The following is a 20,238-nucleotide window of genomic DNA, read 5'->3' as shown; positions in this document are numbered from 1 at the left end:
GGGGAGGAGGAAAATGAGTACAAAACAAATCTGGTCTATTTCTTGTTCTGACCCACTCCATCTATCCTTTACATCTTTGGCTGGCAGCAGACGGTGCAGAAGGACTGCATGCCATCCACATCTCATGGCTGCTTGGCAGAAGATGGTACAGTACGACTGCTAGCCATCTTCATCTCTTGCCTGCCTGGCATAAGATGGTACAATACGACTGCTAGCAATCCTCATCTCTTGCCTGCCTGGCAGAAGATGGTACAGTACGACTGCTAGCAGTCCGTATCGCCTGCCCGCTCACCATAAGACGGTTCAATAGGACTGCAGGACTAAAGAGAATGACCTGGTCAAGTCACTCCAAATTTAGTCCCTGCGCCCATGTCTGCCCAGGCGCTCCCAGCCGACGTGGCCAGGAGCACCTCGGACACGACGAGGACGACTACCAGTCGTATTGCACCGTCTGCTGCCAGAAGGCAATGGGTTGCTGCTACTGTGTAGCAATGCCGTACCGCGTCTGCCAGCATCCAGGAGACATAGGGTGACGGTTACCTGAGCGGGCTCCATGCTTGCCGTGGTATGGCGTCCGCACAGGTAACTCAGGAAAAAAGGCACGAAATGATTGTCTGCCCTTGCTTTCACGGGGGGAGGGAGGGTGGGAACGGGGGCCTGACGATATGTACCCAGAACCACCCGCGACAATGTTTTAGCCCCATCAGGCATTGGGATATCAACCCAGAATTCCAATGGGCAGCGGAGACTGCGGGAACTGTGGGATAGCTACCCACAGTGCAACACTCCGGAAGTCGATGCTTGCCTCGGTACTGTGGAAGCGCTCCGCCGAGTTAATGCACTTAATGCACTTAGAGCATTTTCTGTGGGGACACACACACTCGAATATATAAAACCGATTTCAAAAAAACCGACTTCTATAAATTCGACCTAATTTCGTAGTGTAGACATACCCTAAGGTTAAATCCTGTCCTGTAGAACCCTCTTCGCTCAGATTCAAATTTCCTACCCCAGGCAATCTCAGAAATATTAGACAAATACTATTTATTTACTATACACACTGTACCTTTTTCTATAGAAACAATAACATTTTGAAGAATAAAAACAATTTTGCCAAAAATAATGTTGTTTGCATTTTTATTTTTCTATTTTTGTCTTCTATGGACACCCTTTCACTTGGGTGATGAAGTGGAGTGGATCTTAAGAATTTCATTTTTAGTTTGCTGGTGTTGTTGCCATTTTGAGTTCCTAAGGTGTGGGATTCTGTTTAAAGAACTCCTGGGTATGTTTTAGATCTCCGTGTACCCTGAATCGATAAATGCAGGTATATTCTGGGTGTCCCCAATTGTTTAGCACTTTCAATTTCATGAACCTCATGAATTCAGAAAGTTCATTCTGAAAGAAAGAAATTAAAGCTATTATTTTTTACTTTATGTATCTTTCACTGCCGATCAACAATTAGCATCATGCAGGGGTGACTTGTTCACTATTTTACTCATGTGAAATCATTGCCCACAAGATATGAAGATGCTTATACCTCTACTAACTGTACTTTAAAATAGTAATTATAGAGCCATAGCCACAAAATAGGCTAGCCTGCCTCAGTAAGCAAAGTAACTCTATGAAGTTCTCCTCACTTAGAGGCTGACTCCAACACATGTAGAAATCCCACTGATATCCATGTGAGGTCTGTGCACAGAATTTCTACACAGACGAGCACTTAAACAGAACAGATTTATTTTCAGTAATCTATAACAAAAAGATTTCCTTACAATGATCAGTAATGTTTAATTTGATGGACCAATATTCTGGTGGTATGTGAGCTGTTTTCTTTTTATGCAGACTAAGGGAAGATTGCCCAAATTCATTGCAGGTAACACAGCAGATTAGACTCCAGCAATAGTGCTGCAGAAAAATTGTTAGTTTAAAAGCCACCATTGACAGAACTACAGACTAAGTTACAATCCTTTCCACCCAGGGCTATTTCTCCAGATCACTGCTGCTGGGAAGCTCAAACAACCCCCTAATTCAAGCAATAGAATCCATCTTAATCTCACAGTCACTTCCCCTCTTCCTTAATGTACCTTCAATTGGAATGTTTGAAATAAATCTCCTTCACAGTTATATATGAACTGTCCTAAGAAAGTTCCTTGCTCCTCATCTTCCTCCATCAGACCCTGCAGAAAAACACAGGCATGGAGAAAACAAAAGACAGTGAAAACCCAATTACAACAGGTTTAAATGTGTTTTGTCTTCATGCAGACAGTTAAAAGGCATGACATGATATCCCAGATGCACAGTGATGTGCTAAATCCATAAAACAAGGGTCCTTGTAGCACCAGTCCATTCCAAAAGCCAGGTTTGACCAGGATGGTGGTATCACAGGATATCCAAAAAATCCAAACATAGATGGTACAACACATGAAATATATCACTCTTGTTCATAAACCAAGGATTTATTTCAAATACATCTCCAAAGTTACAAATATCAGGAGAAGCCCGATAGTTATGGCCTACTAGTTACCACTTCATGTTTTGGTTAATTTATAGTCACAATAGTCCCGTGAGATAGGTAAGTAAGTACTAGCCCCATTTATAGTTGGGGAAATTGTGAGAGGTTGAGTGAGTTAATGGCAAAGCCAGGATTGGAAATCAGAAGTTCCTAGTACCCAGCCCTGTGCAGAATCCCCTAAATCACATTGCCTCTCTTATAGGTAGCATGTAGACACAGCAGGTTGTGCAGGAATGGGAAAGTCTCATTTTTAAGAGTAAATGGAATAACAAGGATTGTGCTGATAGTTATATATATGAATTGCTCCCTTCCTACAACATGGAGTGAGTTGTAGATGTGAAGGAAATATACAGAACTTGCTTTTTTCCTATATTTCCCCCCATACTTCCCTTCCCCCTTCTTAGAAATCTTATATAAAAAGCTAAGGAAGATGCTCACATAGACAGCGAAGTCCTTAGGAGCACTGGAGATTTCTCCTGTAGGGGAGATTTTCTTGGGAATGTGCTCCATTGTAACTGCTCTTGGAATTATTTCCACAGCCAGTTTGATGACAGTTTCACCCTGACTTCCTGGGAAAGGCCAGCAGTCCCCAGGATAATTATTGGGCTAAAACCAGAACACAAAACAATGATGATTGGTTTAGGCAACCATGTAGCTAACGATATCACTGGTATAATTCCACTGAAATCAGTGGAATCCCTGAAACCAGGGATTCCTTTGGCACCTTAGAATCTATCTTGAAACATGCCAATGATATTTAAATCATCACAAAGTTCATATGTTTAGAGTCTAATTAAAAATTAAATATAAAATATGTTGTTTAATGCTGAGGATAAATACTAGTTCCACAATGCAGTATTCAGATGGACTGTACTGGCTGCACCACTCATAAAAGCTCTAGTACCATGGTCTTCACTTTCCCCCGCACTTATGAACCATGTTTATTCCCAGGTCCCAATTCTTAATTCTGTTGCTTTTATTTCTCTCTTTCCCTCACTTGTGGTGTGGTGCCAACCTGGGTTTGTCTGCAAAAATGTCATGAAATACAGCAGCATACGCTGGCCTTCTATCTCCACTGATCCTTCCCTGAACTTCAAGCAGTATGGAGAGAAGAACAGGGAAAGCGGACATGGGGAATGGTAGTGGGAAAAGGAGACCCAAAAGGAAGAGAGGAAAGGGTAAAGGAAACTCTCAAGACTTCTTTTATTTTGATTTCTACCTGAAGAATAACTTCTGGAGACTTTACAAAAACCAGCATTGGAAATGATAACCAAAAGAATTTTCCTCTATTATGACGGTAGCTCCTAGTAGTTCTGGACTGAACAATGCTGGCACCTGAAATTAAAATATTCATACAATAATGAGATAATATCTCGCATATAGCATTACATGGACCTGAAGAAGAGTTCTAAGTAAGCTCAAAAGCTTGTTTCTCTCACCAACAGAAGTTGGACTCACTTTGCCTCTCTAATACAGCAGGTATTCCTAACAATGTGAAATATACAGAGGATCTAATGACCAACACCAGGTGTTGGGTGCTTAACTCCTAATACATAGAGAACAAAGCCCTGTAATACAATTATCATTTATGTGAGTGACTCATTCAAACTGGACATGCATCACCGTATGTGACCCTCAGAAAAAAAATTCATTATCAAACAACTCTTTTATGTGACTCAATCAACATACACCAGCCATAATTCTTATAGCTCTCTCTTCCCCACATGCTTACTTCCATATACTCTTCTCAAATGGGCATGAAGGGACATTGGCACAGCTTTCCCACACTGGTAATACCATAAGAATGTTGGCTCTTACCATACTTTGACCTGAACAAGCACAGGTTTTGACTGATTTCTAGCAACAGTATTTGTCTCTCTTTCACTTATTCTGTCCTTCTCTATAGTAACAGGCCATGGTGGCTAATTAAAATATTCAAAATTGATAATAGGCGGTGGGTAATAAAACTGAAAATAGTGATTAATAAAAACAATATAAAATACGCGTTCGTTTTTATAAAAAGGCTTGGAACATTGTCAGACTATGTAAATGCATAATCTTATTTTACCCTTGTCCTCTCTTCCTCTTCCCTCCTAGTGTAGGTGACATTCATTTGTACATCTTGTCTTAAACTAGATTGTAAGCTTTTTGAAGGCAAGGACTCTGTCTTCTTATATGCTTTTACAGTGCATAACAGCATGGGGAGCCTGATTCTAACTGGGGAGAATAATAATACCTGCTGATTTTAGGGCATAATCAGGCATCTGGACTTGGTCTTCATCCAGCTTTTCAAGTACTTTATTCAGCATCCTTTTAACAGTCTGTGAAAGAATATAAAGGTAAGAACTGTGAGAGGGGAAAGGACTTTGAAAGTAGTACACACACCAGATCACCTACAATCTGAAGTACATGTAAAACAATCATGAAGTAACCATTATGTTAGACTAAGGTCTGGTCTACACTTAAAATTTAGGGTGACATAGCTACAGCAGTGAGGGGCGTAAAAAATCCCTAACTCCCCCAGTGTAGATGTTGCTAGTGCACTAAAAATAAAGTGTAGTTGCGGTGGCACAATGAGATGGATGGGTATATACTTGAAACAGCTAAGATGTACTTGGGGTGGCTAGCCCCTCCTGCTGCTCACACCACTGTGGCTACACTCTATATTTAACATGCTAGCTTGATCACAGCTAGTACAGGCATGTCTTCTTGCACTGGAAATTACACCCCCAGCTCAACTTGTAGACATACCCTAAGAGGCTGGGTTAGGATGCCTGGTATCAAGTGCAGGTATTATCTCTTGAGTCAGAGACCACTTGTTAGAGGTTCTGAAAACCACCTGGAATCTCAACCAAAGTGTCAAAAAACTATTGTGTTCACCTTGTTCTATAATTTTGGCAATAGCCACCTTTGTAGGAGAGTGTGTATAGCCCTCCTTCTGTGCAGTTGTTTTACTATATCATAATAGTGGTAACTACCTATATAATGACCCCTTATATATGTGCAATTTAATCACCACCCACCAAGTAGTTCATAAAAGCGAGTGATCACACCAATTGGTTAAATTCCTGTAACTTCCAAGAAATAGAACAAAACTCAAAAGAGCAAAGATGTTTGATATACTCTGTCCTCAGGAACACTGAGCGCATACTGCCAACAAGATTGCCTTTGGGAAACCCTTACCATACTATTCACTTCTACATCAAAGACCAGCTGCTGAAGATGAAAGGACAGATTCTCTAGACAATATTACCTGTGCTGAGGATCCCCTGTACAGACCTGTGGGACAGACTGTGGAAGGCTAGGAGGACATACATAATATCTCCTGCAAGCCCTGTGAAATAGCCCCTCAATACAGAGTTACTCTGGGGAGAGGCTGGGGAAAGCCTTGGCAGCAGCCAGGTCTCCCATGGGCGACACTGACAGGGACCAAAGGGAGCCCAACGGTACCAGAAGTGACTCAGGAGACTGAGTTGCAGGTTCTCCTCATGAATTTTCCACCAGATCATTCTCTCGGGGTAAAAGTGAAAAATCAGTACTGTAGCTTACACTATTGTTCCTTCAAATGTCTAATGTAGTATACATTTTGTTCAGGAGGTGATGGTATTCTTTTAATGGTTAGGGTGATGGAAATTCCTACCTATGTTATCCCACCCTTCCAGCTACCCTGCAAAAAAGTCTACAGTCCAAAGAGAATTTTTTTATTGTGGGTGAACATTTGTTCCTGGATTCCCAAGACTGTTACACTACATATGTCAATGAAGTATAAAAAATGTGTGAGAAGGAACTGTGGTAGATACAAAGAAAGATAGAAATCTCTACCTACAAAATCCTGCAATGTCCTCTTACCCATGTTGTAACGCCTTTGATCTCACTCCCTTCCAGGGCTTCACTGATAGCACGCTGGGTGATGTCCTTTGTACCTTGTCTCAGAGCATGAAGCTCTGTCTGTAGCTTATCTACCTGCTCTTTAAGAGATTGGATTTCTTTCAAAACATGGTTTGCCTGCCTAAAAAAAGTGGGAAAAAGTGACAGAAAACACTATTTTCCTGGCCTGTCTGGCTTGCAGTATGTCATGAGAATGAGACACAGGCGACAGACACCTTTTTTATACCTTTAAAGAAATCTGTTCCAGATGATCAATTTGTAAGTGATAGGAAAACTAGACTTCAATACCAGTTCTAATACCTTCAGATGGCGAAGCTACCTCTCTGCCCCATGGGCAAAATTTTCAAAAGTATATCTAAACAATTAGGACCCTCGGTCCAATAGACTTTCAATAGGACTTAGGCACTTTCAAAAATTTTACCCTGCTTCCTGAGTAACACGGAGGTGAGTGGAAGCATATCTGCAACTATCCTAAAAAATGCGTAAGGGCGGGTTTGAAGGACTACGATTTTGTTTGATGTAGAAAAAAAAATAAAATATGGACAAAAGAATAAGGATTCTGCCTGGAAAATACTGGCATACAAGATACAATAACCTGTACTTTCAAAGATTTCAGGGCATTTCAAAACAAGAACATATGGTTGAAAAAGTAAACCGGTTTTATTTGGAATGCAGACCAACCCAGCAGCAGGTTACATTTGATTAAAAACTACTCACACAAATGGCACAGAGGGCCACAAAAGAATATGCTCAGTTCCTATCTCTCAATTGCCATCTCTGACACAGACCACAAACAGATATAAAACAACGAAAAATACATATTAAAAAGTGCAGTCACCACTGCAACAACTTCTAAAACATATTTTACTTGACAAAAAATGTCCCCCTTTCCTTACACATGGGAACAGTGGGTTCCCATGCCCCGCTCCTACCTGAACTCCAAAGCTCCCATCACTTTTTCAGCCTACACAGTTCTGTATAGTACCCTAATATCTCCTATATAATTAAACATTCATGTTATTTTTCTAGCATCTTGACATCAACTTTTCAAAAACTGCTGCTTGATAAGGCTCCCTTGTTTTTGTTCTTCCTTCTCTTTCCATTCTTCATTCATACCTTTTACAGTCCATTTTAGTGTATCTGCTGCACCGGTTTTGGTAATTTCTATTCCTTCCTTCCGATCTTCCTGTATTCCACTTTAAATATCTTTGTTCTGTTAAACATTTTTCTCCTTCATTCCTCATGTCCACCACTTCCCCCCGTCACTCTCTCTCCCCAATAACGACCTTCTTACCCTAAGTGTTCTAGTTTCTCATTTTGCCCCACAGCTGTTCTTTCCCCCCTCCATACTCCTATATTCTCCCCTTAGTGACTTGGATCATTATTCTCACATGGATCCTCTTATTCCTCTGATCTTGGCTAACCATGCATGGCTTCTTCACATGCAGCTCCTACACCACCAGGCTAGGGTCGGGAAGAAGCAAAGGTTTCCTCCACCTACAGTGGGAAAGGTGTACAGAGGAGCTTCTATTCCACCTTACAGGAAGGCAGAACAATCAGAAGTTTCTATTCCTATTCATTTCAGAATATGGAGGGAACCAGCAAAAGAATTTCTCCGTCCCTCCACCACAAGGAAGACAAAGCTGAACAGCAGGAGAATAATAATCTTTACTGCTTCTCCGCAAAAATCCAAGGAAGATGGAAGTGCAAGCAGTTTTTCCTTCTTATTTAGTTGTGCACATGAGCAACTTATATGCCTGTAAGACAGGGGAGAAAAATTGCCAGCTCCAACATCTTCCCTGCCTCTGGATTTTAAGGGAGTGGGAGAAAAAAATCCCTACAGATACTTTTCGGATTGGGAACATCATCAATGTGTATAAAATTTGTGGGAGACCCAACTCCTCCATTTGTGCAGTTGTTGTGCTCAGGGTTTGAATTCCTTTACAGCAATGAGTCAAGAAGTCATCCAGAAATCCACCTTACCTTAGAGACTCCATATCCATTCCATATATCTCTGATTCATCCTAAATGGAAATATTAATAAAACATTCATTCCAAACACTAACACCGCTCATACAGAGCCTCCTGCAGAGAGAGGCAATCACTCTCTACAGGAACATGAGATGGTAGACACTCAGAGACACAATGCCTGCATACTACAAGTAGGTAACACTAACATACAACAGCAACTGGCACCCTATAAATACCCAGGAGAGAAAGACAGTTAAATAGATCATAAGATTAATGCAGGACAATTCCTTATTCATGAAGCAGATACCACAGTCTCCCATCATGCATTTGATTTATTTATTCTAAGATGGTAAATATAATTTATTAAAAACAAACCACCACCATAGGAACCAATCATCATCTCGGTAAACATATACACAAAATGTGTACTGAATTTTCAACTTTTCTGTGTCTGTAAATGTCTCAGCTTATTCCATAAAGGCTGCTCTTTTGCAGCAAGCAGACTGGAAGTAAGAGACATCTGAATAAAAAGAAACATCTTTTCCTGTGGAGGGAGCATGGAAAACACTGGAACTTGAATCTTGTTGTTAGATAAATGTTTGTTATAATATAATTCAAACTTATCTGATTGCAAGCAATATCCAGAATTTTACACATTACTTTTCTTATTAATAATAATTGTTTAAAAGAAGAATTTACATGACAGGCTCCTGGATATTGGTTAAGACCCTTCAGGAAACAAACCATCTAGTTTGCTAACACAAAAAATTAATTGATACATCAAGGACACACCTATTTCCATCTAGTTTTATGTCAACTTCCATCAGACCACCCTATCCTTAAAGTATGTCTTCCAAACTCTCAATCCAATAACTTTTTCCCCTCTCTAACCAGCTTTTACAGTTCTGAAAAAGGGTCAAATGAATAGCAGCCAGCCAATTGGAGGTCAGAACCTTCCCTAAAACTTCTCCATTACTATCTCCATTTTAGGTTTTGACTCTTTTCTTTTCCGGTTGTTTTCTGGGGCCCCTGTAACCAAGGATTTCCTCTACGTTATCAATACAACATTACTTCACTGTCTTCTGACACAAGTAAATATATTATCTATGAGGAAAGGTTGGAATACTCATGGCCATACTCTTTTTACTCTCTATGATAAAGAGCGTTACTATTCCAGTTTCTCTTTTTGATACAAGTCTTAGGCCTTGGCTACACTTGCAAGTTAGAGCATATTAAATCAGTCCCGGGTGCCCTAACTCCTGAGGTGTCCACACTGGCAAGGCACTTGGAGAGCCTGGACTCTGCATCTGGAGTGCTCCTGGTAGTCCACCTCCATGAGAAGCATAGAGCTTTCTGTGTCCTGGCTGGAGCGCTAGGGTGTCAGTGTGGATGACGTGTTGCATTACTGCGCTGGGATTGGCCTCCGGAAACGTCCCATAATCCCCTGAACTGGCCACTCTGGTCATTGTTTGAACTGGGCTGCAGGCACGTGGATACCCTCTTTCAAAGCTCCGTTTCTGACAGCCTGCATGCTTATCTGCTCTGGGACACAAAGCAAACCATTACTGTGTAATGCTCCTGCTGCAGAGGCGTGTGTGTGTGTGTGTGTGCGTGGGGGCTGATGTTGGGTTTCCCCCTGCCACTGTCTGAACTTACAAGATAGTATGCTGACACACTCGACCCCCCATGCTTTGCAAACCCTTTCCAAAGCACACTGCAATCACTTGCACTCTGGGATAGCTACCACAATGCACTACTCTCTGTGGCATTGCAAGAGCTGCTAATGTGGACATGCTCCACAGTCACAAGGAACACAGTGTGAACACACAGCAGCGCTTTCCCTGCTGCTGTCTCCAAGAGCTGGTTTAACTCCCGACACTCTACATCTGCGTGTAGCCATGCCCTAACTAATACTGAAACTATAACAAAAGGAGTTTTCTTTTAAGTGTTTATATTATAAAGCCTTTTGTTTAATTACGTGCCTTCAACTGGAGTTGTAGGGGCTCAGTAGTCTGATAATGGGATCCCAGATATCTAAAGCTGAGCAACCAAAAATGAAGAAGACCAAAATTAAAGGCCACTTCTGAAAATGTTAGCCCAAGTGATTTGTTCAAAGGCATATAGTAAAAGAGTAACAGACCCGGAAACAAAATAATTATTAATGTGTGGCTAAATGCAATATAATTAAATCCCAAGATACTGGAGTCTCCAATATACAGTACCTGAAACCCCACAGAAAGAAGGTGCAAGTTATTGTGTAAGCACTTTCTGTCCTAGCGCTAGACTGGTAGTGGCAGTCCTTATTTGATTAAATCTAATCATAAGTCACCTTGTGCCAGAAATGGTTAAAATCATAGAGGACAAAGCCATTATATATTCCCCTGGACATCTGAATTCCTCCTCCATCAAGCAATCTCATGTGGTAAGTACCTGTTAGTCATAAAAAGAACAACTTTATTTAAATTTAGAACATTATCATGTCCAGAAGATTATTCTCTTCAAAAGCAAGGGGCCCCAATCTGTCAAACACTTACACATGTGTTTAGCTTTAGTAAAGCTATCAGTGAATAGTCCCACCAAAGTCAAATTAAATACACGTTTAAGTGTTTGCAAGACTGGGGTCTAATTTTGGAATGGATGTAAAATGCAGCCTTGAGGGACATCCAAGGGCTGTATTAGTTGTCATCAGCATTTCAATAAGCAAAATCAACCTTTATGGCTCCTCTCCCTTTCTACATTCCTACCATCCCTCCACTTGAGTTTCCAAATTGGATATCTTGCAAGGGAGGATGAAATGACATTCTTATAGATTTTTGAGTTGGGGAGATGCTCTTTCCTGGGGAAAAATTTTGAAAATACATTTTCAACATATGCTAATGGAGCATTATGGTTTACATGGTTAAAATAAATTTTCAAATGCAAAAGTTAAGGCTTATCCTACATTAAATTGTTCACGTATTACATGTGTTATTTTTTATTTATATAGAAGTATCACCTACGGATCCCAGTCAGGATCAGGGTCCCCTATGTTTATTGGCCTTAATCCTGAGAGCACGTATTTGACTTTACTCACTGTCAAGTTAATGGGTCTATTCACCAGTGTATGGATTTGCAGGATTGGGGGGTCATATAAAAAGACAGTTCTTTGGAACAGGGATTATTGTGGCCTCAGTCCTGCAATGATCTCCACGCAGGCAGGACCTTGTGGCCACACACAGTTGCACTGGCTTCAGTGTAGCTCTGTGCACATTCAAAAATCTGCCTCATTAGATCTCATTGTGACACCAGAGTCGAAGTTACTGGTCCAGCAAAGAATTACACATGGACTTAATTTTTTGGCTATGAACCTGTAGAGAATTACAGATGCTTAACTTTATGCACAGAAGAAAAATTGAGATAAGAGACAATTAATGGGTTTAACAAACTGTAAGCAGTGGTGAAAGAAGGAAGGATGAGATGGGTGGTAACATAATTTCTGATGAAACTGGACAGTAGCTTTATTTGTTGTTTATTTTTTAACCTCTGCTTATTTCCACTTTTTTACCTGCTTATGTTTTCATTAACTCTGTGGAATTCCCGCTATTTAATTTTTTTTACTATCACCTATTTCAAAAAATTGCTACTGCCTATTTCTATTTAATTATTTTTATTTCCCTCTTTTTATTAACTTCATTTTAAATAACTGTTTATAACTATCAGAAAAGATACAAAACAGTTGAATCAAAACAACACAAACAGTTCCCTGGGGACCCCCAATTTCACAAAGTGCCATTGCCCCATAGTCAGTAAAGACATTTTTTCTTCTTCATTATTTTAAATAAAAAGAGTTAGTGATATCTCATGGGCTTCTGAGGCTCTGAAGATTTTGCCCCCAGCAGCTGCTCTTCCTCCCAAGCTGGGCTCTCTGCCTCCTGGGGTGAGTGAAGGCCAATCACTGCTGCTCCTCAAGCCTGGGAAAATTCTGGCTCCATACGGCTGTGCTGGGAGAGGGCACTTGGGTCTCCCCACCCCGACATCAGTTTCCCTCCCATCCACTCTCTGGGAAGAGGCAGGCAGAGCCAGCTTGGATATCCAACTGCCTACTTCAGTTCTCAGCTGGGCTTCTCTGTCAAAGCAGCACAAAGGGGCCAGGGCAGAGCAAAGAAGTTGGTCCCCCTTACAGAGTCTCAGTAAACTCTGTACTTTATAGAAACTCACCAAAAAAGAATAAAGAAAGGAGGAACAGCACCAGTGAAATAATCTTTCGAGCCCAAATCTTCCTGGAGAACAGTAAGGAGAAAGAAAGCATAAAGTTAGTAGCATCCACACATTTCATGTACATATTCTGTATTAGCAAAAAGTTTATTTAGGATTTCTTGAAGCCCATATTGTTGGCTTCATCATGGGCTTGATCCTGCACCTATTGAAATTAATGGTGAAGCTTCTTTTAACTTCTGCAGTGGAGATTCAGGCACTATATCAAAAACTGAAGAGACATTAAAATTAGTGATTGGTCTTGTGACCCCTGATCCCAGAATTGGTTTCAGCAAGAGCCTGGATTGACACCAATGTAAATCACTCTCTTAATTCTTTGTCAGGTTTGGGAGTGTGATTAATACCAATCTGTCTCTCCTGCCCACCTGCATTTATCTATTTCCCCACCCATCCTTGAGAAAAAGATTCTTGTTCATTTTTACCTTGCAAAAGCGCCACAGATTCTCAACACAAAGTGCCACAGAACTGTTATGCATAGCCCCAGCAAGTGGAAGACAAGCCTGATACCTTCTGGAAAACATGCAACAAGCATACAGTTAAATGAGCTCAGATGTAGTTAAAAATGCAGTTCTACTCTCAAAAGTCGCTGCAAAATAGGCATAATGGGGTTCATGTTTGTCTCTCAGGCTATGTCTTCACTGCAAAAAAGGTGTGTTTTTAACTTGGGTTAGCATAGCAGTGAAGACATGGCAACTCATCTTTTAATTTGGATTATCACCTTATTTTAAAGTACATGGAGGGCCTGGATTTGACCTGGAGCTGTTTGTTAACCCTGTATTTTCACTGCTCTTTTAACCCAAGTTTAAAAACACACTTTTTCTTTTTTCCAATAAAGACATATGCTCAGTTGTTCTAGATCACATTTTCTCAGTTTATAAAATAAAGAGATGTTGCTGTGTTCCCTATCACCATCTCTGCAAAACGTCCAGCTGGTTTCTTTCTGGCTCAAGCATCCTTACCACTAAGGTCTTCTCTTCAATGCAACAGTTAACTCCACTTGAACTAACCTAATCTCAATGAACCTTAACTCTAGATCCATTATGGAGCTTCCACAATGATCTTTTTATTTTTTTGTCTCCAACATTATAAGGCCAGTCCTTCAAGGTGCACAGTGAATGAGAGAAGGGGTTCTGTGGAGCTCTAGCTTTGGTCTCTGCCAATATTATATATAAATAACTGCCATAGACTGTTTGTCTGATTAGTACATAATACTATAAGATGCTTCCTGTGCATTTAGGGTTGTAGAAAAAATTACATGGTATTACATGGAATTATTTGTGAAATAGCACATGAATATGTAATTAAAGGCTGTATTGTCATGCATAGATATAAGGAAATAAAATTAATGTGGCACACACAACCTCAACTTCCTGACTTTTGACTGCTTAGCCATGCAACCTTAACAGGGTCCTAATTCAGTTCTGCTTTAATATATTTCCCCCCACCTTATAGGATGTGTCTATCAACAACATCTCTTTAGGTGCGTAAACAATCAAAAATGTAAAAACACATACAACAGAACAACTTATAAAACAGAAATGTTGGAAGTGCACAACATACAACTAGACAGTTTACAATCACTAATCACTTGAACTTACTCTTGGGTGGGCGTTGAAGCTGCCTATCTTCCTGCCTGAGACTAATAGGGGTCTGGCTTTCAGTACTACTGGGTGTGGGTCCTTGTCTTTGAGATAGCCTAGAAAATAGAAAAGGGCTTTAGAAATCCAAGAGTTGTATGAGTGGCCAGATGCAGGCAAAACAACAGAGGAAAACAACCTCTAGAACTTAGGTACAAGTATTTGCACCCACAGTTGCACTCATTTAGATGCCTAGCCACCCATATCTGACTGACAATTAGTTATCCAAATGGGTACAATTAACTATACATGTAAACACTGGGAGGCAAAATTTTAAGCCTTGATTTAATTACCATTTCACAGACCAGGAAACAGAATTCTTTACCCTGTGTTCTCTAGCTTATCTACCTAACAGCCAATTCAACTAATTGGACTATCACTCGGCTCTGGAATTTGGCAATAATGAACAAAAATAATTAAGAAACTACCTTAGTTTTATATATCTTTTTTAAAATTCCATTAAAAATCCTATACTAAAAAACCTTTAAAGTCACATAAAAACTTTAAAAGCCAGGAAATGCCAGCACTTAAGTTGCACATGCAACTTGCCTGACTTTGGAGTGTTTAACTGTGCAACCATAATGTTTTCAACTTATTTTCTATTTATGGAATATATTTAGGCAATTAACAAACAATATTAGATAAAGAATGGAGTACAATCTGTAGTGAATACTATTTGCTATGACTGTAGGAGTTCAACCTGCAATAAACACACTTAACCATACCTGCAATTTTTAATTGACACACTGCATGTTTTAAAACTAAGCCTTTCTGTATCCCTCAGGGATGAAGAAGAGGCAGCAATGACCAGCGCATATGTTACCCTTACTAATATCCAGCATTTTCTATAAAACACTGCAGTTGCAGTACTGTGGGAGATTAAGAAGGCTTCACATTGCAGAAATGTAGTTCTTCAGTGAAACTCCTGGTCAAATTAATTGAATGTTCAAAGGAGAAAGATAAGATGAGATAAGGCATTTTTTATCAGCATGAGTAGTGACAGTACACACATTCAGAGATTTGGAGACAGTATTTTATAATATGGTCCAAAAATATTTAGCAGTCTAATAAACTTTGTCATCTACAACATGCTTAAAATTTTAAGTAGAGATGTGATGAATCTCAAAATGAAATCTGCTGGTACACAAATCTGGCCATTTTGCTGGATTCAAATTTATACAAATCTGCTTCTGAAATTTGACACAAATACTGTGTCATGTCCTGTACTCATTTCATCAGATTCCCAGCTTCTGCCATCCATCTTGTCCCAGCACTTCTTCCCAGTCTCCCACCTGCTCTCTCCCACTGGTCCTGCTTTCAACTGTCCTGACCCTGTACTCTTATCTTTCATCAGTTCTCTTCTACTGCAACATCTTCCCTCCAGCCCAGCTCTGAGCCCAGTGTCCCATCCATTCCCTCTTAATGTCACCTGTCTCTTGCCACCGAAACACTGTAGCCTGCCCCCCACATGCTGCTTGGTATAGAGGATTGCTGCCTGTAACCCTGACCAGATGGCTCTTATGGATCCCCACAGTTTTTAGAATCAAGTATTTTTGTTTTATAAGAAAGACCAAGGATTTGATATTCAAAGAATTTCAAAAATTTCATGTTACCCATTCTTATTATCAAGAGCAAGCATTGTAAAGACCATTGTGTACTGTACAGTATCTTCACAGTTTTCTCTGTTTCTACGATCCAGAGCCTCTTATGAACAGCAAGCTTATTCTAAGTTTGCTAGACTGCTCTAGCTTTATTGGTATGTATTTCAGTTCAGTGGTTAATTGCAGGGAGGATTTTGATTTATGGGCTTTTTTTGGGAAGAGCAATGTTTTGAGGAGGGACTTTAATGAGCAGCCATACAGTCTGGGTTATAAGAACATAAGAATAGTGATACTGGGTCAGACCAATAGTCCATCAATCCCAGTATCCTTTCTTCTGACAGTGGCCAATGCCAAGTGCTTCAGAGGGAATAAACAGAACAGGGCAAATATTGAGTGACCTGTTGTCCACTTCCAGCTTCTGGCAATCAGAAGCTTGGAACACTCAGAGCATGGGGTTGCATCCCTGACCATCTTGGCTAATAGCCACTGATGGACCTATCCTCCATGAACATATCTAGTTCTTTTTTGAACCCCCGTTACAGCTTTGGCCTTCACAGCATCCTCTGGCAACAAGTTCCACAGGCTGACTGTGCGTTGTGTGAAGAAATACTTCCTTCTGTTTGTTTTTAACGTGCTCTCTATTAATTTCATTGGGTGACCCCTACTTCTTGTGTTATGTGAAGGAGTAAATAACACTTCCACATACACTTTCTCCACACAAGTCGCAATTTTATAGACCTCTATCATATCCCCTCTTAGTTGTCTCTTTTCCAAGTTGAAAGTCCCAGTCTTTTTAATGTCTCCTCATACGAAAACTGTCCCATGCCCTAATAATTTGTGTTGCCATTCTCCATACCTTTCCCAATTCTAATATATCTTTTTTTGAGATGGGATGACTAGAACTGCACAGATTATTCAAGGTGTGGGCATACAATTGATATATATAAGTGGTATTATGATATTTTCCGTCTTATTATCTATCCCTTTCCTAATGGTTCCTAATATTCTGTTAGTTTTTTGACTGCCTCTGCACATTGAGCAGATGTTTTCAGAGAATTATCCACAATGACTCCAAAATCTCTTTCATGAGTGATAACAGTTAATTTAGACCCCATAATTTTGTATGTATAGTTGGGATTATGTTTTCCAGAGTGGATTACTTTATATTTATCAGCATTGAATTTCATCTGCCCTTTTGTTGCCCAGTTTTGTGAGATACCTTTGTAACTCTTCACAGATTGCTTTGGACTTAACTATCTTGAAAAAATTTGTATCATCTGCAAACTTTGTCACCTCACTGTTTACCCCTTTTTCCAGAACAGTTATGAATATGCTGAACAGCACTGGTCCAGGTACAGATCCCTGGAGGGTACCAGTATTTACCTAGCAGATAGGATGCTCTAGGCAGATAGGTCACCATGTATGAAGGACAAGAGATGGGAATGAGAAAAGAATGTGAGGAGGGCAATAAATGGTGTGACTTGGACAGACTGAAGGGTGGAGTGAGAGCGTTGAATGGTAGTTGAGAATAAGAATAGGTATAGGGAAAGTTTTCAGGGCCTTTCAGGAGAGAATACGTTTTTCAAGTTAAATGTGGGCAATCAAGAGAAAGCTAGTGAAGGGACTGAAAAAGGGCCTGACATGGTCAGAGATGCAGGAAAAGCGAACGATTTGGTTAGATGAAAAATGGGTACTTGGCCTACTGTCTCAAACAGTAAAAGATTCCAAGACAAAGTTTTGCTTTCTTTTGTTCATATTTTCCCTCACAAATTCACGATTTGGCCAGATAGAAATCCTTTTAAAATGGCAATATTTGCATACAAATCACATATGAATGGAATATTTGTCACATCCCTAATTAAATAAAGGACATTACTTCATAAAAGAGAACTTGATTAAGAATCAACTTGATTTCTGCCAAATGGAGCATCTTGAAATAACGGAAGCAAAACACACTACTGACAGAGGAAGCATGGCTATCCTCCAAACCACAATTTACATAAATGACAGTAACACTAAGTTACTCAATAACTTAGATGTTACTAAATAGTTAATCTACAGGCTTCAAAACAGAATGGCTTTATTTAATATCTGTAAATTATTAGATTATATTACTGAGCAGTGCAAATGTTTATGACTTTATATATCATATTACATAACTACCACCTCCCTTGCCCATTTGAAACAAAATCAAATCCTATTTAGGTCCCAGGACAAATTGAAATCAATGGAACAATTGCCACTGACTTCAATGAGCACTTGATTGGGCCCTGAGAATATGCCATTGTTGGGAGCATAAGAACTTTAAAAAAGATTTTATAATTATTTGTATAACTTGTATACATATGACAAAAGTTAACAGAGACTGAATATTTTAAAAGAAAAGTATCCATATACATACCAGTTTAGATCTTGGCTTTGATTTTCTGTGTCTGAGCTGTCACTGTTGGTGCCATGGCTTGTTTCATCCTGAGGTAGATAGGTGCTTCCTGAAGACTTTGGAATTCTGTACATGTTTTTATTTGCTTTGCACTCACCACTGAAAGAATAGGAGCATGCAAATGAGGTGAAATAAGGTATTAATTATATTATTATTATTATTTATGACCCACAATTTTAATCATGAATTTAAAATAAGGTAATATCTAGTAATTATAAGTCTTCTTTGAAAGGAAAGCTGTCCTTGTACTGTACTTGCCTTCAGGATAGAGTGAATAACATCATAATAAGAGGAGTCAACCTAGAATGTCCTTTGCCCTACTCAGTGCTGTTAAATATGTCACAGGCTGTTCTTGGTGATATCATAATGAACAAGCCAAGCATAAGGACCCTGAGCTCAGCCTGGAAAGATGGGACATATGTTCAACATTCTTATTTCAAGAGACTCAACAAGTGAAAAAATATCATGGAGCTGAATCCTCCAACATTGTCTCCTGTGAAAGGCTGAACTCCTTTTATTCCCACTGGCATTTAGATTTTAGGACCAGAAGAAACCATTATTACCATCTCTGATACATATATCAAGAGGACTTCCCTGAATTCATTAATGAGCATTAAGGGCAGGAGCTCCCAAACTGAGGCCCATACATTTCTTACAATCTGTCAAGAGCAGGCAGATTACAGTCTCTTGTCTCCACTAGTTGTTTCTATAGGTACCCAGGTCCTTCATTGCAAACAAGAGTTTGCATGTCTGCAAAAGGAGAAAGTAGCCTGGCTGCCTCCAGTTGTAGTTGCTGCTATACAGGAAGAGAGGAAACAGGAGCCACCTTCAGAGACCGTCGGAATCATCAGAAAAGTCAAAAATATTTTCCTGTTACTTTTCTAGGTGAGCATTTGCTACGGTTGCCAGAGGGGTGCTGTGCAATCAGAAAGGAGATGGAAGATGGTCTGGGCAATCAGTTACAGAGGGAATAACGGGAGCAGACCCCAAGAAAATGTGAAAGCCCCTGACTCAGGCCCCCAGCTCTGTCAGGCATGTCAATCCTGAGCGCTGGGCAGCGCCGCACCTCCTGGACCAAAGGGTTGAGTGTCATTTGCACCCACAAGGGGGAAAGGTCCAGCGTGGCGGGGGTCCTGCCGCGGGGCGGGTGCCCGCCACTCACTCACCCGCCCCTTCGCGCGCGCGGCGCTTGTAGCGGCTCGCGGGCCCGCCCGCGTCCCTTCCCTCTGGCCCCTGGAGTCCCGCCTCCGCCACGCGTGGCCCTGAAAGAGTCCCCGTTGCCGTGGAAACGGGGATTGTTGTGGTTGTCGCGGAAGGCGGCGTGGTGCTGGGTCGGTTCCTTCCAGCGCGCGCGTGAGCCGGGTTCCAAGGGGACGTGCCCGCTCCCTCCCCCAGCCCCCCCCTCCCCCGCACTCCCGGTAAGGGACCCCGAAAGCGGGGGGAGGGGAGGCGTGTCTGTCAAGGGGTAGGGGTATCTGAGGGGGTGCGGGGTGTCTGTCTGTCTGTCGGGGGTGGCGTGTCTGTGGGTACCAGGTTGGGCGCGGGTGGGGGGGGGGGGTCAAGCTGAGCCCTTTCCCTTGCTGGGGGTGGGGGCTTCCAGGCCACGTCCCACCATGCCCACGTGCTGCTTTAGTTCGGGGGACCCCGCCTGGTGCTGATCATGGCCAGGCTGTTGTAGGGCACCAGGAGTCTAAGGAGCTCCGGGGTGGGGGTGGGGGGGGGGTTATTCACCATCTGGTTAAACAGGGGCAAATACAAGGGGATTTGGAGGGGCTCTAACCCCTCAAAAAGAACAACAAATCAGAAACCACTGAGCCTGGAACAGAAGTTTGTTTATCTCACTTAATTAAAAGTGGACAGACTTAATTTTGGTACAAAGCTACTAATTGAAGCGATATCCAACAGCTGCTGTTTTATTATTTTTTAACTTTAGCC

General features: G+C 41.0%; 3 protein-coding genes across 8 annotated transcripts in view; 1 reads left to right on the top strand and 2 right to left on the bottom strand.

Annotated features, from left to right (window-relative positions):
* Nucleotides 1-1,140: 1,140 nt before the first annotated feature.
* Nucleotides 1,141-12,632, bottom strand: SUN3 (Sad1 and UNC84 domain containing 3). Of its 2 annotated transcripts, XM_078851304.1 has the most exons (7): nucleotides 12,569-12,632; nucleotides 8,384-8,424; nucleotides 4,749-4,833; nucleotides 3,732-3,847; nucleotides 2,951-3,118; nucleotides 2,085-2,177; nucleotides 1,141-1,395 (listed from the first exon to the last, which is right to left on the bottom strand). In XM_078851304.1, exons 3-7 carry the CDS (start codon nucleotides 4,819-4,821, stop codon nucleotides 1,249-1,251), a joined length of 597 nt encoding a protein of 198 aa, XP_078707430.1. In that variant the 5' UTR covers nucleotides 4,822-4,833; nucleotides 8,384-8,424; nucleotides 12,569-12,632; the 3' UTR covers nucleotides 1,141-1,248. The 2 variants fall into 2 exon arrangements, with proteins under 2 accessions (XP_078707430.1, XP_073185752.2); XM_073329651.2 differs by lacking the exons at nucleotides 8,384-8,424; nucleotides 12,569-12,632 and having other exon boundaries at nucleotides 4,749-5,216.
* LOC144930173 (uncharacterized) lies at nucleotides 5,560-19,616 on the bottom strand. The gene is made up of 6 exons (XM_078851325.1): nucleotides 19,470-19,616; nucleotides 18,265-18,402; nucleotides 14,224-14,321; nucleotides 13,048-13,135; nucleotides 6,362-6,521; nucleotides 5,560-5,586 (listed from the first exon to the last, which is right to left on the bottom strand). Exons 2-6 carry the CDS (start codon nucleotides 18,375-18,377, stop codon nucleotides 5,560-5,562), a joined length of 486 nt encoding a protein of 161 aa, XP_078707451.1. The 5' UTR covers nucleotides 18,378-18,402; nucleotides 19,470-19,616.
* Nucleotides 19,134-20,238, top strand: part of C2H7orf57 (chromosome 2 C7orf57 homolog) — a 29,721-nt gene continuing 28,616 nt past the window's right edge. The window contains exon 1 of one of the 5 annotated variants that reach the window (XM_073332735.2): nucleotides 19,134-19,188. The gene's annotated coding sequence lies outside the window, so the exon portion shown is untranslated. Of the gene's footprint in view, nucleotides 19,189-19,574; nucleotides 19,722-20,238 lie in introns of those variants that run through there. The other 4 variants (XM_073332734.2, XM_073332737.2, XM_073332736.2 and 1 more) reach the window with 4 other exon arrangements.

This window comes from Lepidochelys kempii, chromosome 2 (assembly GCF_965140285.1).
Source record: "Lepidochelys kempii isolate rLepKem1 chromosome 2, rLepKem1.hap1, whole genome shotgun sequence".
Taxonomy (NCBI): domain Eukaryota; kingdom Metazoa; phylum Chordata; order Testudines; family Cheloniidae; genus Lepidochelys; species Lepidochelys kempii.
The sequence above is the reverse complement of the archived record's forward strand: the minus strand, read 5'-3'. Positions and strand labels throughout refer to the sequence as shown.